Here is a 17,309-nt window from a genome sequence, read left to right as displayed (position 1 = left end):
AGACCCAGGTTCTGTCCATAGGTCAAGAAGATCCCCTTGAGATGGAAATGGCTATCCACTCCAGTATTCTTGCCTAGATAATTCCATGGATAGAGGAGCCAGGCAAACTGCAATCCATGGGTTGCAAAGAGTCGGACACGACTGAGCAACTATCACACTTTATGTGTTTATATTTAGTTTCTTCTTTTAGCAGTTATTTTGAAATACAGTTGATAGTTAAAACACACATCCCCAAAGGGACACCTATTTAAGGTCTCTGTGAGTTAAATTAGCAATGTTTTTATCTGTCTTGAGCAATACCACTTAGTATGTTGCATGCTCAGTTGCTCAGTCGTGTCCGAATACTTGTGACCCCATGAACTGTAGGCCACCAGGCTCCTCTGTCCATAGGATTTCCCAAGCAAGAATACTGGAGTGGGTTGTCATTTCCTCCTCCAGGGGATCTTCCCGACCCAGAGATCAAACCTGCACCTCCTGCGTTGGCAGGCAGATTCTTTACTACTATGTCACCTGGGAAGACCCGCTTAGTTTATTATAGTGCTGATAATAATAGCTAGCGTATACCGAATATTTTTTATTATCATTTGCACTTTTATTTTACTTTCACGTTGATAAAATCAAAAGCAGATCTGAGATCTCTCCTCTTATTCTGTGATTATGATATTGTACTCCAATACCTTTAAGAGTGTAACAGTCACTGAGGTGACCCAGCACATGTGTTTATTGAAACCCATAGCTTTCATGTTGGAATCTTATAATTAAACTAATATTTCCCTTGAGGAAAAAAATTAGCTTACTTTTAAAACAGAAGCAGCCATTTAACCTTGTTCAGTTACAAAGATTTTAAAGCAATGTTTTTCTCTAGATAAATGTTCACAAACTATAAATACATTTTAAAAGCTCAGAACTTTATTTTAGCTATTTAAACCAGCTTTTTTTCCTCCAACTTCTAAGTGATTTATCCCTTTCAATTTTAATATATTATTTATTTTACATATCAGCCTGGTAGTTAGTTGGATATTTCAGCCTGCTTACCCATTAATACTAATACTCATTTCTACATATAATTTTAAGTGTATTTAAAATGTAATACATGTTTGTGGCAGCCCCTTCCAATAATTATCACTGAATTAAAATTAGAATTCATAAAATCATTTGAAATTGTTTATGTTTAAAATAACTCAAATTATTAGAGTTACCAACTAAAACATAATTTTTATTACCACAGGGAATTTTAAACACTGTATCTGTGAGATTTGGAAGATGTATATCAAATAACTTGACTGAAATCACAAATTAAGTAATTTATCATTGAACAGGAATATTTAAGTCAATAAGAAACCAAAATCTTATTTTTCATAATTTCACCATAATTTTATTTTGTATTTACAGCCTTCAATTTCTAACACATGGGTCTTACTGAGGATTGGAGGGATTAGGGAGGTGAGATGGGGTTTGGAGAAGAGGAATCAGAGGTCTTATATGGGCAACAATCATCAATAAAGTTAACAGGATGTGAAAGTCTTCCAGAAGAAATTCTTGCAGCCAGCTTTGCGTTCTCGGGGTGCCATGGCCGGGTTGGAGTTAGCAGATCTCTGCAGCTCCAGCCTCATTTCATCCTGCTCAGCAGCCTGGGACAAATCTTCAGGCTCCAGGGCATCGTTCTCTGTCTGGTTGGGTTCAGACAGCAGCTCTGCCAAGAAGTACTTGGCCAGTTCCTGTATGGGGTGGAAAGAAGACAGAAAGAAAGAGGATGAAAATTAGGATGGTGAAGAAGAAAAAACAGAAAAGCTTGGTTTGAAATCCAGGTTTAACCACAACCAAACCCCAATTTTCCCAGCTGTGGACTTTTTGTGACACTTAAAATCAGTTATGGATGTAAAAAATCAAGGGCTGTTGCTACAACCACCAAGTTACACAAAGAAGCTTTAAAAACTGAAATGTTTGGGCGAGTTTTCTGCTTCTGTAGGTTTAAAACACACACAAAGAAGGAAATAGATCATTAGTTCTGCAAAGGTGAAACATAAGCCAACAGTTTAACTCAATGTCCATATCATGAGCTACAAACTAGAATTGTTCTTACCGTTTTTGCTAAGTCACCTGTTGGGGAATGAGACCTTTCACAACCGTAAACATGTTATGTTTTGGCTGTACGGTGCCCTTTAGCCCCCAGTCCCGCTGCATGGGAGAGAGGTACTGCCTAGCCGCTTCAGAGGTCCGCGCTTTCAGCACCTGGGTCAGCACCTCCCGCGGTCAGCACCCGGGAGAGATGCCATCATCCCTTCCAGCTCAGTTAACCAAGGTCTTGGAATTGTCTCGAATGCCAAAGAACTCACCTGAACAGTGACCTACTGCGCTGATCGGGAAAGGAAAAATAAAAAGGTAAAAAGGCATTCTGGACTTTGAAAGTTTTCCCGAGAGTTTTGGTGGCTAAGGGACCCAAAAACGCACTGGCATTCTGGGAGCACCTCAAATTCACCCAAGGGAGCAGGGGCAAGGCTTGGGTAGGTTAGGGGATTCGGGTGAGGGGAAGGAAGACGTCGAGGGAGTCTCCTTACCTGCTTGCCAGCGGCAGCAGCCAGGGATTTCTGCAGAAACTGACGGAGTCGGGGATCCGAGGGCGCGCCGGTGACGCCGCCAAGAGCCAGGACGATGGAGAGTGCGGCCAGCGCGCACTGGAGGCGGCAAGACAGCATCTCGGCGGCGGCGGCGAAGCCGAGCTAGAGTGCGGTTGGTCAAACTCTAGGAGCTGATCGCAGGCAGCAGCGACGGCTGGAACCTTGCCTCTCCTAAAGCGGCTTGTGTGCTCTCCTCCGGCTCCCCCTTTTTAAACTCTCTCTCTGACGTCAGACGAGGAGGCGCCCCCAGATCTCACCAGCGCTTTTACGCACCATTACCCTCGTGAAATCAATCACAGAAGTGAGAGGAGGCTGCACAATCAAAAGTAGCTTATTAAAAATAAATAAATCCTGTACGTGCACAGGCCCACGCGATTCCACACAGGCCGCTCCATCTACACAATTTTTTATATTCACTCAGTGCTATGCACATACACATTCCGTAGTTTCACTCACACATGTGCACATTCAGTTACACACACTCAAACACTCAGCCTCTGCAGAAGCAAATGCGCCATCACACCTAGCTGCATGCCCATAAATATACCAGACAACTCTATCCATCATCATACTCAAACACTTTCGGAGAAGCAAAAGCAAAAGTATGCGAGTGTTATAAGTGGATACTGTCACGAGCATTCCTTGTGACAATGAATATCAGAGCATTCCTCTAAGAACAGATTTGAAAATGGAATGTGGATTTTAGAAAGATTGAATTCTCTTTCTCCGTTATCTCTGTGAAAAGTCTTGTAGATTAAGAAGTCATGGGGCTCTAAAAAAACTTCACTTCTTATAATGGAGAAGAAAGTACCTTAAGTTCACCCACTATCCCTCTTTCTCAGCAGCTGAAACACTTTTAGTCTACCTGCCTTTCCACTGTGACCCTCCCCTGCAAAAAATGCTAAAGGAAAAAAAGAAAAATTGATTTCATTTTTGTCCTTGATACTTGGAACTAGAAAGAAGTCTCAGAAACCATCTACTAAACCCCAGAGTTTGAGTCATTGAGCCTAGAAATGGGCAATGAAATCCTCTGACTCACATAGTGCACAGCTGGGGCCAGGACGAGTCCTCCACACTTTAAGGCCAGGGTTCTTTTCACTCAACTCTGAGTTTCCTAATAGGTTCCTGACTAGTAGTAGCAGTTTTAGGTCAGCGGCTCCCAGTCTGGACATACAGAAGTCCAAGAACCCCCTGAATATGTGTGACCATTATTGTATGTTTCTGTGCAAGAACAGCATTGAGAGTACTCCCCCGCTCCTCTCACAAATAAAAAGGAAGTTTGAGAAATGCTGGTCTAATTCTAATGTGGTCTGGTTAGATGTTTGCTGTCCTGATCAGAGTTCTGGCAGCTTTTTTCCTTTTTTTTCTCCATGAAATAATTCCTTATCAGGGAAGGGCCAGATGAAACCTGCAGGCTCTTCTGGGACTTATAGTTTATAAGCTCCAAGCTCATAAAAGCTAAAATAAATTACTGTATCTCTAGAAACCAAGTGAAGCAGAGAACATGACTAACCCTGTCTCCAGCCAGGCATCACATACGTATTCTCCGTACTAGACCAAGACAGCGTTAAGAGGCAGGAGGGACTGGGAGGTGTACTAAATGGCTTGATTAGTTGTCACCTTTTCCTTTTGTATCTGCAAGCAAAGAGGAGGAGTGCCAAAGTTTCCAGGGCTTGGTGAGTCCAGACAAGGCTAAGTGAGGCATTAAAAAGTCTTATCTCACAAAAGGAGATAAGCTTTTGAATGCAGTTTTTGGCCTTCTTACAACCCTGAATATTTATTGCAAGGACTGATACTGAAGCTGAAGCTCCAATACTTCAATACTACCTGATGCAAAGAGCTGACTCATTGGAAAAGACCCTGATGCTGTGAAAGATTGAAGGCAAAAGTAAAAGGGAGCCACAGAGGATGAAATCATTGGTTAGCATCACTGACTCAATGGACATGAGTTTGAGCAAAAACTCCAGGAGAGAGTGAAAGACAGGGAAACCTGGAGTGCTGCAGTCCATGGAGTCTCAAAGAGTCAGACATTAATCTCTTCCTCTCTTAAGGTCCTCTTACCATTTCTTCCTCTTTCCTTCTTAGCACTTTCTCATAAAAAATGTTTATGATCTTTAGCGGTTTAAGTAGTCACTTCAGATCAGTAAGTCTGTGTTACTTTTCTCATTTCCTTGCTGAAGTGTTGAGTCTGTGGATAAGATGACTTCTGGGCTTTTTGTTTTGATTAGTTTTATAATCCTTAAATTATTAGGAGTCTAGAAGCCACTTAAGAAAGAAGAAGAACCAAGACAAAAGGGGATGCAAATTCTTCCTTAAGTCCCCCACTCATGACCAAATTTTGCATAAGCTTAATTTAGCACAAAGACACTTGAAACTTTCCCAAGCCGAGCTCTTTACAGCCAAATTCCCAAAGGCCTCACTCCCAAGTTCCAAAGGCGGGGAGGGGGAGACTCTTTGTGTTTGTACTGAGGACCCCACTTCCTTGATCACCAGAAATGATTCCTCTCATCCTTATTCAGCCTTCTGTTGTTCACCAAGTACTTTCTCACCCGGTATGTCAGGGCACGCTAGCCCATCTCACAGAGAAGTCCCTGAGAGCTCAAGTGCCTCGCTAACAGGCACAGAGGCAGGAAGTGGCAAAGTCGCGTCCCTGCTCCCCGACTCAGAAATGTTTGCAGCCAGGATACAACTACTTTGAGGGAGGCATCCAGGACGCTTTCAGGTACTACTCTCGAGCCAGGATCTCATTCCCCACTCCCCTGTGAAATGTGCATTAGGGGGAGACTACATGTCAACATGAGAAGCAAAACTCATTTTAATAAGAGACAAGAAAATCTGTGAGCACTCAGATGTTCAATATTAAGCAGTGCAGGGAGGCAGAGTACTTGGAGTCCAGAGACCTGGGTTCCGGTTCTGCTGCTGTCCAGCTGCGGGCTTCTTCTCTGGGCCTTAGTTTCTTCATCTGCAAAACAGAAGGGTTGATAGGTGATCTTTGTGAGTCTTTCTAGCCCTGACCATCAACAAGCTTGAGTCTGAGAAAAGTAAGAGGCAAACTAGAGCACACTGTAACATGCTGTTCCTTTCTCAACTTGAGAACTTCATATTGGAAAAGGAGCTGTCTTTTATGTAATAGGGGAGAAGCCAGATGCAGTGGGCGTTTCACAGGCCTATGAGAAGGAAAATTAGCTCTTGCATCTTGCTTCTGCTACTGACCTGCCCCTTCCCACCTGCACCTCAGTTTCTCCATCTGGAAAATTGATTTACTCCAATTCTTTCTACAAATAAGTGCCAAGAATCTGCTCTGCTTGAGAGGTTGTATGATACTTTAGTAGTGAACTATATAGACAAAGTCCTAGTGAGAAAAACAAACAGAAAACTTATCAATTAATTAACATATGTTCAAATTGATTAAAATTAAAACAAGACAGACAGGGGTCAGATCACGTAGAGCCTTGAAGATCACGGTAAGAAAACCATTGGAGGATTTTGAGCAAGGGATTGACCTAATTTGATTTTTTTTTTTAAGTAATTCCTTCTGCTGAAGTAAAAAATTAACTGTAGAACAGCAGAGTCGGGGAGATGACTTAGGAGTATAAGAACCATTTAAGAGAAAAGAGGAGCCAAGATGAAAGGGACACATTCTCCCTTAAATACCCAAGCCAGTTATCCTGGTATAATGTCTTTTCATACCTTCAACATGAAGCTTCTGTAGTCAAGGGAAAGCACAAACCAGGGAAGATGGTTTGTGCTTGTTTTGGGGACCTTACTGCCCAGACTAATTAAGGCAAGAGAAGATGGTTTATGGGCAAGAGGGACAACTATGAAGGAGCTGAGCACTGGTTATGTTTGAAGTTTATTTTGAAGTAGAGTTGACAAGACATGCTGCTGGTTTGTTTGGATCTCGAGTTAAGGAAATGAGAACAACTGGTAACAAGTGATCTAGACATTCCCTAAAATGTTTTCAAGTTCCACAAATTCCTGAGAGTACAGAAAACGGATTTCTGACAAAATCTCCTCTTGGACATTTTATAAGTGAAAAACCATTTTATTTCTCAGTCAGAAGAGAGTGAGAATTACAGGTGGTGGGGAGAAGAAAGATGGAATAATGGAAAAGTCCTGGCCTGGATGTCTGAGGTCTTAGACGTAAGTTTCAGTTTTCTCTTGCTTAAAATGGGCCTGATAATCCTTGCTTTTGCTAGGATTTGAGATCCAGGTCAGAGAGTGTAAGTGACAGTGCTTAGTTATCCATAAGATACGATGAGAAGATAAAGTGCTGTTTTTGTTGTTGCTGCCCAGAGGGAGGCCGTCAGCCAGCACCAAGGGGTGATGTTCCATAAGTTAACCTCTGAAAGCTGGAGTGTTCTCACTGGTGCTCTGACCTGGCTAGACAGTCAGGCCTTCCTCTGGGGACACCCATCTGCTGGTCCAGAAAGATCTCTCAAGAAATGCAGTAGACTGGTGCTGAAATCCATCTATTAGAATTAGTCTGTGAGCATCAGACTCTTAGAAAATAGTCTCTTCTCTCATGTACTTTTCCTTGAAGATATAGCACCTTAAAACTTCACGGTTATTAACACTTTAATGTGAATTTATATGTTGAATTATTTTCTTGCTTAGAGCTGCCTAAAGGACAGTTTTGACTTAAGTAAAGCTAGGAGATCAACTTGGAGTGGGTGATTCATCCTGTAGAGGGCAGACTTATTGGGAAGTGTTGTTGGGGATGCAAGCAGGCTATAGGAAGCACATAGACTCCTTTTGCCCAAGGGCAAGTGTGCTTGGGTGAGAATACCCTAAGCACCTTTCCTTCTAGACCAATCTTACCACCATGGGGCATGAAAATAAGAACTTGTGATTCTCTGAGGACTTCTGTGAAGCTAGATTTCAGCTGGAAGAGTCCCAGCTCATGCCGCTGAAATTGCTGGTGGTAGAAGAGCCAGATTTTTCTACCAAGTTGGCGTTCACAAACTTCCACAAGGAGCGTCCCTGGTAGCTCATAAGATAAAGAAAACTGCCTGTAATGTAGGAAATCTGGATTCAATCCCTGGATCTGGAAGACTCCCTGGAGAAGGGAATGACTCTACCCACTCCAGTATCTTGCCTGGAGAGGAATCTGGCAGGTTATAGTCCATGGGGTTGCAAAGATTCTGACATGACTGAGCGACTAACACTTTCACTGTCTTGCCTAAAGTGATTGCATTAGACAAGAAGAGTGAAGGGGTCACTAATTGAAGCCCAGGGGTAAATTTTTTCATGGGTGGGTGAGTGGTGACAGCTCAGGTCTCTTCTCCAGTAGTACTCTCCTATCTAGTCTCTATCCCGTCACTTTCCAGCTCAGAAGCCCTCAGTGATTCCCTTGTGCCAATTAGTTCAAATGCAAACACGTCAGCCTGGCGGTCATGTTTCCTCAGACCCTAACTAGTCTGGTCAGTCTCGCTGCTTGTCACTCCTCACCTCCCAACCTTCCCATTGACCCCAGCCACCTGCTCTTCCCTGCACACGCCCTGTCTCCTGCATCCATTACTGTGTGCATGCTCCTCCACCACTTGGAATACCTTGGATCCATCTCTGACTGTTAACATCATGTGGCTTATTTTAAGACAAAAATGTCTCACTTAGAATCAATATGGCCCCATCCTGCCCACAAGGGTGCATCTTTTGCACCTCTCCTCTAGTAGAGACCATGTTAGATCACTGTATTTCTGTTCCCTGAGTGTCTGTATGTCTCATCCATGACCCTAGATTCACCAGGGAACAGATCCACCAGGGGCAGAAATTTTGTTTTGGTCATATTTGCATTTTCCTCAGAGACCATAAAAATGTGAAGCACAGAGTAGTTACTGAAAAATGTTGATTGAGTGGAAGACAGATTTCTTCTTCTTATATGTGAGGTCTCTGTGAATTCTGTAGCTAGAACGAACCTTAAGTGAACCTCGGGTAACTGAGGACTATCTCACTTGATCCCCAACCTTAGGTAGCTAATACTTTCAGGAACACATATCCATTGATTTCTTAGTCATCTCTGAGCTTCAGCAAAGAAAAACCCCTAACTGCTGTTCAATGCAACTTTTCCTATCTACTTAGAACTAACTGAAGTTGTCATATGAATGTGCTAGAATACTCATTGGAAAAATATAGGACTTCCCTGGAAGGTTTAGAGAGGACTCATCCACCAATCACAGAGGAAACCATATAAGTGAACAGCACACAACAGAAGAGAGTAGCACAGTTGACTCACCTCTGCTTATTGTTTAACATTTGATTGTGTGTTAATATCAACCAAGCAAGGGCATGGAGACCTCAGGTTTCATAGTCAATGCATAGCTGGGCTGATGCGGAGCCCTTTCTGCCACCCCAACATTTCCTCTCACTCTGAGAGAGAGAGAGAAAGAAGGACACATTGCCCCTAATTATGCTCCCAGATTCCTTTCTCTTTGTGAGTTCACTAGTGTCCCCAGTAGTATCCCTCTTACTGATCTATGACTTCTGCGCAGGGCTCCCCAGTGAAATGAAATTGAGCTGTGCTCTGCCCCCGACTGTGCCACCCACCCAGAGGATGTCTCCCAGTTCTCTTCACCTATCTTCCTCCTAAAAACTAGGTGCTGAATTTCAGGTCTTCCATGAACCTTCCCAGTGTAGTCGTCAGGGGAGGCTATGTCTTGACAAACTGGGTCTGAGAAATGAGAGACCGGAAACCAGTTGCGCTGTCCCTGGAACAGTATACAAAAGATGGTGAAGTTCTTCTTCAGTGTGATGCTGAGAAAACCACCACCCCCACCTTGAAATGGCATGACAGGGGTATATGAACGCAGAAATGCCCCCATGGAGTGAGAGCATTCCTGCAGACCAATCCAGTTTCCCCCACTCAAGCTGTGAGTATTCATCTAGACTAGTGGATCTTAACCCTGGCTTCATACCAGGATTGCCTGGGAAACATTTTAAAAGCACAGATAGATGCCTAGGATTCAATGCAAAATTCGACTCCTAGGCCTACATCTTTTGAGAGCTGAATTGTGGTCTGCAACCAGAATGATGGAGGAAATGATGGAGTCACCAACCACTGTCCACCACTGCTCCCCTCTCGTCTCATCCCATCCTATCCTTTCTCTCTCCTCTCTTTCTCCTCCTCCCCACCTTTGACCTGGCGACACACAAGCACAATGGGCTTGGCTTGACCCCATCAGGAACAAAGCACCTATTTCATTGACTTTCCTGGCACAGCCCCAAGAATTGAGGGCAACGGCAGGAGCCAGAAGTGGACCCATTCACAGACCAGAAGCATCCAGTGCCTCCCCAGTGTTCACACATTGGAAAACTGAAGTCAAGAAAAAGGAAAGGTCTCTCGCAAAACCACACAACTAGTATTAGAGAGTCAGATGCTCTGATTCTCTCAGTTCTGTGTTTTTTCTGTGAAGTTTTTTGAACCCCTTCCACCCAAGCAGTCAAAAAATTGTCTGCACTGGCAGTTCCTGTCTTGTTACCTATGTGTCTCCCCGACAGCCTGAAGCAAAGCCTTATTCCCTGACAGGAGTATGATCCTAGAGAGGAAGCTTTGCGGATTAATGTGTTGGGCCTTCATGCTTTTGCGTCTCCATCCTTTTCTGATTGTGCATTTCCTAATCTCATGATAGGATCCAACCTGCTCGTCAAGGCCGTGGAGGCTACGGCCGCAGCTCTGGCCGGGAAGCTGCGGTTAAACTGAGCTTGCCTGCCCTCTGCTGGCTCAACTGGTAGAATGCAACTTCATCTAAAATGTTCTGTTCATTCCTTCATTTACTTCCTTCACTAACCTTTTAAAGCACCCACAATACAGAGAACACTCTGCTGGGTGCTAGGATCATAAAGAAGCATTCAGACAAGAATCTCTGTGTTTAAACATTTGATTATTGAACACTCTGTGCTAGACACTGTGCTACTGATTCAGAGATGACCCAAACTCACTGTTTGGCTTTGAAAAGAGGTTGCAATCTAGTAAATTATTCAGATTATTGTCTAAGACCTAGAATCAAACAATTAGCACTAGAGGGAACTTCAGACCCTTTATAAGGTAGGCATAATTAGGCTCCCCTACGGAGGCACAGGGACTCAGAAATAGAGGGAGAGGAAGTGGGGCAGGAATTCTATTTCATTGAACAGCACTCTGCAACAGAGTTTCATAGAAACAGAAAGTTTAAGGGGGAAACAGAGTTTGAAAACTGCAGTTTCTAATACAAACTATCCTCTTGACATATAACCTGAATGTCCTCCAACCTCATGAACCTACACTCAATTGATGTCAGTTTACAGATGGTCTCAGGCCTTATCACTTTTTGAATCTTCAAAGCAGTGAAATCCCGCTCGCTTTGCAAGGTGCCTTCTAGAAGGTCTCACCTGCATTGAAAATTCCCTCCTGTTCACGTTGTTGCTGCTGTGTTTGGACAGAGTTCCCTTGTCCCCAGGTCACTGGCAACGTTGCGCCCAGAACAAAGGACACATGATTCTTGAGCCCACTGCTCTCCCCATGATGCTGTAAAGTGCCAACTTGGCATCTCTTACACCATCTCTTTCCAACTTTTGACTGCATCTTACATAAGAAATGCATTTTACATTACAGGGCAGTGCATGTACATACCTGCACACAAGTTTCTCAAAACAGTACTTAACCTTTACAATTCACTCTGGTATTTTCTATTCTTTCCTAATTCCTTTTTTCTTTAATGCCAGTTATGACCCATTAAATTAACTATGTGACCCACTACTGAGTCATAAACCAGCTTGAAAGGCTCTGCCTTGGGCCATGGCCCACCTGCCTGCCCTCTGCCTGGACTTGGAACTCGCAGGCTGCATCCCTCCCTCTACTGTGAGACCCTAGTGGGGCACAAGCCACAGACCCTGCCACTGGGGTGTTGCTGTTCATTTCTCCTATCCTCTGCTTTCTATAGTTTTAGAGGGTCTCATTGCTGTTTTCAAGCCAGGGGCCTACACTTGTTAAGCAACTTATATCCCTGATTTTTGAAGCAGCAGTGTTTACTAACTGGTGGGTTGAATGGTGGCTCCCCAAAAATAAGTCCACGTCTTAACCCCATACCCTGTGACTGTAACTTTATTTGGGGGGCAGAGGGAGGTCTTTACTGATATAATTAAATTACAGATGTCTATATGAGATTATCCTGGACTATCTGTGTGGGCCCCAAATCCAAAGAGTATACTTACTATTAAAACATAATGATTTAAAGATCACTTAATATTCATCTAAATCTATATCAGTAATTTATTTCTAACTATCTTGTTCTAAGAGGCTTCGCTGATGGCTAAGTGTAAAGAATCCGCCTTACAATGCAGCAGACACAGTTCAATCCCTGGATCGGGAAGACTTCCTAGAGAAGGAAATGTCAACCCAATCCAGTATCCCACAGACAGAGGAGCCTGGCAAGCTACAGTCCATGAGGTCACAAAAGAATTGGACACAACTTCTCACTAAACAACAACAACCTTGTTCTGATGACTATTCAAAGTAGTTTACAAGAGTAGACTTTTAAAATGCAACTTAGAAAGTAGTGACTTGAGGTTCAAGATGGTGAACTCAACCCATGCCCCTATTTTGCAAATCTTTCAAGCATTCCAAATTCCTCACTGACATAAATGTGAAATAGGGAGAGAATGCAGTTTGGCTTCAGGCTGATACATGGGGAGATACACAAAAACAGTCCAAAGAATTAGAATAAATGCCTCTCTCTCTCCTATGGACAAAGTTACTACAGGAAACAATAAAATAAACAGAGCAAAATCTAACTTACAGTCTCTACAAGATTTGTGAGTCTATTGCATCAATTTTTTATATTACATTAGGCAATGTAAAAGGAAGGAAATTTATGTTGATATGGTTTTTCTTCCTATCTCAGTAAATTCCAGAAGACATTGAAAAAATACGTACCAAGTTTTGAGAGAAAAAAAGATAAAAGATTGTGATAATAAAAATTAAAATTTGACCTATATATTTATGGGGGATAAGAACAATACAAGGTCAATCACCTACTCTTTCTCTCCCTGAAAATATTACTCACAAACATAAAAAGGAAGAGAATAAATCAGAATAAAGAACTCAAAAGTACAGTGGGCTAAAACAAATATGGCAAGGAGGAGTAAATCTATAATATTTAAGAGTTCAGTTCAGTCACTCCGTGGTGTCCAACTCTTTGCGACCCCATGGACTGCAGCACATCAGGCCTCCCTGTCCATCACCAACTCCCAGGGTTTACTCAGACTCATGTCCATTGAGTCGGTGATGCCATTGAACCATCTCATCCTCTGTGGTCCCCTTCTCCTCCTGCCCTCAATCTTTCCCAGCATCAGGGTCTTTGCAAATGTGTCAGCTCTTTGCATCAGGTGGCCAAAGTATTGGAGTTTCAGCTTCAGCATCAGTCCTTCCAGTGAACATTCAGGACTGATCTCCTTTAGGATGGACTGTTGGATCTCCCTGCAGTCCAAGGGAATCTCAAAAGTCTTCTCCAACACCACAGTTCAAAAGCATCAATTCTTTGGTGCTCATCTTTCTTTATAGTCCAACTCTCACATCCATACATGACTACCGGAAAAACCATAGCCTTGACTAGACGGATTTTGTTGGCAAAGTAATGTCTCTGCTTTCAAATATGCTGTCTAGGTTGGTCATAACTTTTCTTCCAAGGAGTAAGCGTTTTTTAATTTATGGCTGCAATCACCATCTGCAGTGATTTTGGAGCCCCAAAAACTAAAGTCTGCCACTGTTTCCACTGTTTCCCCATCTATTTCCCATGAAGTGATGGGACCAGATGCCATGATCTTTGTTTTCTGAATGTTGAGCTTTAAGCCAACTTTTTCACTCTCCTCTTTCACTTTCATCAAGAGGCCCTTTAATTCCTCTTCACTTTCTGCCATAAGGGTGGTATCATCTCCCCATCTGAGGTTATTGATATTTCTCCCAGCAATCTTGATTCCAGCTTATGCTTCATCCAGCCCAGCGCTTCTCATGATGTATTCTGCATATATTTAAGAGTAGATTCTTCAATTAATATTATCAAACATAACACATTTGTCTAACATAATTATTGAACAAAAATGCATGTGCTATAAATTTTTTATTAATTTAGTTATAGAATACTAGCCTATTCTAACAAAACTGGAAATCCAAGTTGACAGGAAAGAAGGTATGTGAAATTTTTCCCCACCAACCAAAAGAAATAAGAGCTTATGAACCTTTCTTGCAATAGATATAAGAATGTGGATGAAAATGTAGTAATATTTCCTAAAAATATAAATATACTCAGAAAAGTAGACATTTGTTGTATAACTTTCTAGGGGAAAATGATTTTTTAAAGTTGAACTGTACTGTAAAATTAGTTTTTAAAGAATGAAGAAGTGGGAGGGAGGCTGAAAAGGAGGGGGTATATGTGACTTACAGCTGATTCATGTTGTACAGTAGCAACTAACACAACATTGTAGAGTAGTTGCTGTTGTTCTTATTTCATCACTAAGTCATGTCTGACTCTTTTGCGATCCCATGGACTGTATCCCACCAAGTTCCTCTGTCTGTGGGATTTCCTAGGCAACAATACTGAAGTGAGTTGCCATTTCCTTCTCCAGAGGATTTTCCCGACCCAAGAACTGAACCTTCATCACCTGCATTGGCAGTTGGATTCCTTACTGCTGAGCCACAAAGGAAGCCCCTGCAAAGCAACTATCCCCCAAATAAGAAAATCTTTTAAATGCCAAGAAAAGAGTTAAGAAGTGATCAAACAAACTATTTTATATGTGATGCTTTTCTCCCTAAACTACAAATGCTTTTTGTAGTGTTGCTTTTCTAACTAAACTACAAGTATGTTCTATTTTATTTTTATTCTAAGACTTAGAAACACCCATTTTCAATTTCCAAATTCTTAAATTTTATGTGGTCCACTGGAGAAGGGAGTGGCAAAGCACTTGAGTATTCTTTCCTTGAGAACCCCATGAACAGTATGAAAAGGCAAAAAAATAGGACACTGAAAGATGAATTCCCTGGGTCAGTAGGTGCCCAATATCCTACTGGAGCTCAGTGGAGAAATAACTCCAGAAAGAATGAGGGGATAGAGCCAAAGCAAAAACAGCACCCAGTTGCTGATGGAAGTAAAGTCCGATGCTGTAAAGAGCAATATTGCATAGGAACCTGGGATGCTAGGTTCATGAATCAAAGCAAACTGGAAGTGGTCAAACAGGAGATGGCAAGAGTGAACGTTGACATTTTAGGAATCAGTGAACTAAAATGGACTGGAATGGGTGAATTTAACTCAGATGACCATTATATCTACTACTGTGGGCAGGAATCCCTTAGAAGAAATGGAGTAGCCATCATAGTCAACAAAGAGTCTGAAATGCAGTACTTGGATGCAATCTAAAAAAATGACAGAATGATCTCTGTTCATTTCCAAGGCAAACCATTCAGTATCACAGTAATCCAAGTCTATGCCCCGACCAGTAATGCCAAAGCTGAAGTTGAACAGTTCTGTGAAGACCTACAAGACCTTTTAGAACTAACACCCAAAAAAGATGTCCTTTTCATTATAGGAGACTGGAATGCAAAAGTACGAAGTCAACAAATACCTGGAGTAACAGGCAAATTTGGCTTTGGAGTATAGAATGAAACAGGGCAAAGGCTAATAGAGTTTTGCCAAGAGAACGCACTGATCATAGCAAACACCCTCTTCCAACATCACAAGAGAAGACTCTACACATGGACATCACCAGATGGCCAACACCAAAATCAGATTGATTATATTCTTTGCAGCCAAAGATGGAGAAGCTCTATACAGTCAGCAAAAACAAGACCAGAAGCTGACTGTGGCTCAGATCATGAACTCTTTATTGCAAAATTCAGACGTAAATTGGAAGAAAGTAGGGAAAACCACTAGGCCATTCAGGTAAGACCCAACTAAAATCACTTATGATTATACAGTGGAAGTGACAAATAGATTCAAGGGATTAGATCTGATAGACAGAATGCCTGAAGAACTATGGACAGAGGTTCATGACATTGTATAGGAGGCAGTGATCAAGACCATCCCCAAGAAAAAGATGTGCAAGATGGTTGCTGAGGAGGCCTTACAAACAGCTGTGAAAAGAAGAGAGGTAAAAGGCAAAGGAGAAAAGGAAAGATATATCCATTTGAATGCAGAGTCCCAAAGAATAGCAAGAAGAGATAAGAAAGCCTTCCTCAACGATCAATGCAAAGAAATAGAGGAAACAATAGAACAGTAAAGACTAGAGATCTCTTCAAGAAAATTAGAGATTCCAAGGGACTATCTCATGCAAAGATGGGCTCAATAAAGGACAGAAATGGTATGGACCTAACAGAAGCAGAAGATATTAACAAGAGGTAGCAAAAATACACAGAAAAACTATACAAAAAAGATCTTCAAGACCCAGATAATCACGATGGTTTGATCACTACCTAGAGCCAGACATCCTGGAATGTGAAGTCAAGTAGGCCTTAGGAAGCATCTCTATAAACAAAGCTAGTGGAGCTGATGGAATTCCAGTTGAGCTATTTCAAATCCTAAAAGATGATGCTGTGAAAGTGCTGCACTCAATATGCCAGCAAATTTGGAAAACTCAGCAGTGGCCACAGGACTGGAAAAAGTCAGTTTTCATTCAGTTCCAAAGAAAGGCAATGCCAAAGAATGCTCAAATTACTGCACAATTGCACTCATCTCACATTCTAGGAAAGTAATGCTCAAAATTCTCCAAGCCAGGCTTCAGCAATATGTGAACCGAGAACTTCCAGATGTTCAAGCTGGATTTAGAAAAGGCAGAGGAACCAGAGATCAAGTTGCCAATATCTGTTGGATCATCGAAAAAGCAGAGAGTTCCAGAAATACATCTACTTCTGTTTTATTGTCTGTGCCAAAGCCTTTGACTGTATGGATCACAAAAAACTGTGGAAAATTCCTCAAGAGATGGGAATACCAGACCACCTGACCTGCCTCTTGAGAAATATGTATGCAGGTCAAGAGATAACAGTTAGAACTGGACATGGAACAACAGACTGGTTCCAAATAGGGAAAGGAGTACGTCAAGGCTGTATATTGTCACCCTGCTTGTTTAACTTATATGCAGGATACATCATGAGAAATGTCGGACTGGATGAAGTACAACCTGGAATCAAGATTTCTGGGAGAAAAATCAATAACCTCAGATATGCAGATGACACCACCCTTATGCGCGAAAGCAAAGAAGAACTAGAGAACCTCTTGATGAAAGTGAAAGAAGAGAGAGAAAAAATTGGCTTAAAACTCAACATTCAGAAAACAAAATCATGGCATCCGCTTCCATCACCTCATGGCAAATGGTTGAGGAAACAGTGGAAACAGTGGCTGACTTTTAGTTTTTTGGGCTCCAAAATAACTGCAGATGGTGGCTGCAGCCATGAAATTGAAAGACACTTACTCCTTGGAAGAGAAGCTATGACCAATTTAGACAGCATATTCAAAAGCAGAGACATTACTTTGCCAACAAATGTCCCTCTAGTCAAGGCTATGGTTTTTCCAGTAGTCATGTATGGATGTGAGAGTTGGACTATAAAGAAAGCTGAGCACCAAAGAATTGATGTTTTGAACTGTGGTGTTGGAGAAGACTCTTGAGAGTCCCTTGGAGTGTTAGGAGATACAATCAGTCCATCCTAAAGGAGATCAGTCCTGAATATTC

The 17,309-nt window shown here is 42.1% G+C and overlaps 1 protein-coding gene across 1 annotated transcript; it reads right to left on the bottom strand.

Moving 5' to 3' along the window:
- Positions 1 to 1,020: 1,020 nt before the first annotated feature.
- Positions 1,021 to 2,818, bottom strand: SST (somatostatin). Its single transcript, XM_020870066.2, has 2 exons — positions 2,559 to 2,818; positions 1,021 to 1,718 (listed from the first exon to the last, which is right to left on the bottom strand). Exons 1-2 carry the CDS (start codon positions 2,694 to 2,696, stop codon positions 1,506 to 1,508), a joined length of 351 nt encoding a protein of 116 aa, XP_020725725.1. The 5' UTR covers positions 2,697 to 2,818; the 3' UTR covers positions 1,021 to 1,505.
- Between the last annotated feature and the right edge of the window lie 14,491 nt (positions 2,819 to 17,309).

The sequence above is a fragment of the Odocoileus virginianus genome, chromosome 4 (genome assembly GCF_023699985.2).
Source record: "Odocoileus virginianus isolate 20LAN1187 ecotype Illinois chromosome 4, Ovbor_1.2, whole genome shotgun sequence".
Taxonomy (NCBI): Eukaryota; Metazoa; Chordata; class Mammalia; order Artiodactyla; family Cervidae; genus Odocoileus; species Odocoileus virginianus.
This window is presented reverse-complemented; position numbering and strand designations above follow the sequence as displayed.

Bases quoted from the DNA above. Each gene is read 5' to 3' on its own strand.
- SST (XM_020870066.2), bottom strand. From the start codon at position 2,696: ATGCTGTCTTGCCGCCTCCAGTGCGCGCTGGCCGCACTCTCCATCGTC. The intron at 1,719-2,558 runs GTAAGGAGACTC...CACCCCATACAG, and splicing joins CTGCTGCCGCTGGCAAGCAG to GAACTGGCCAAGTACTTCTT.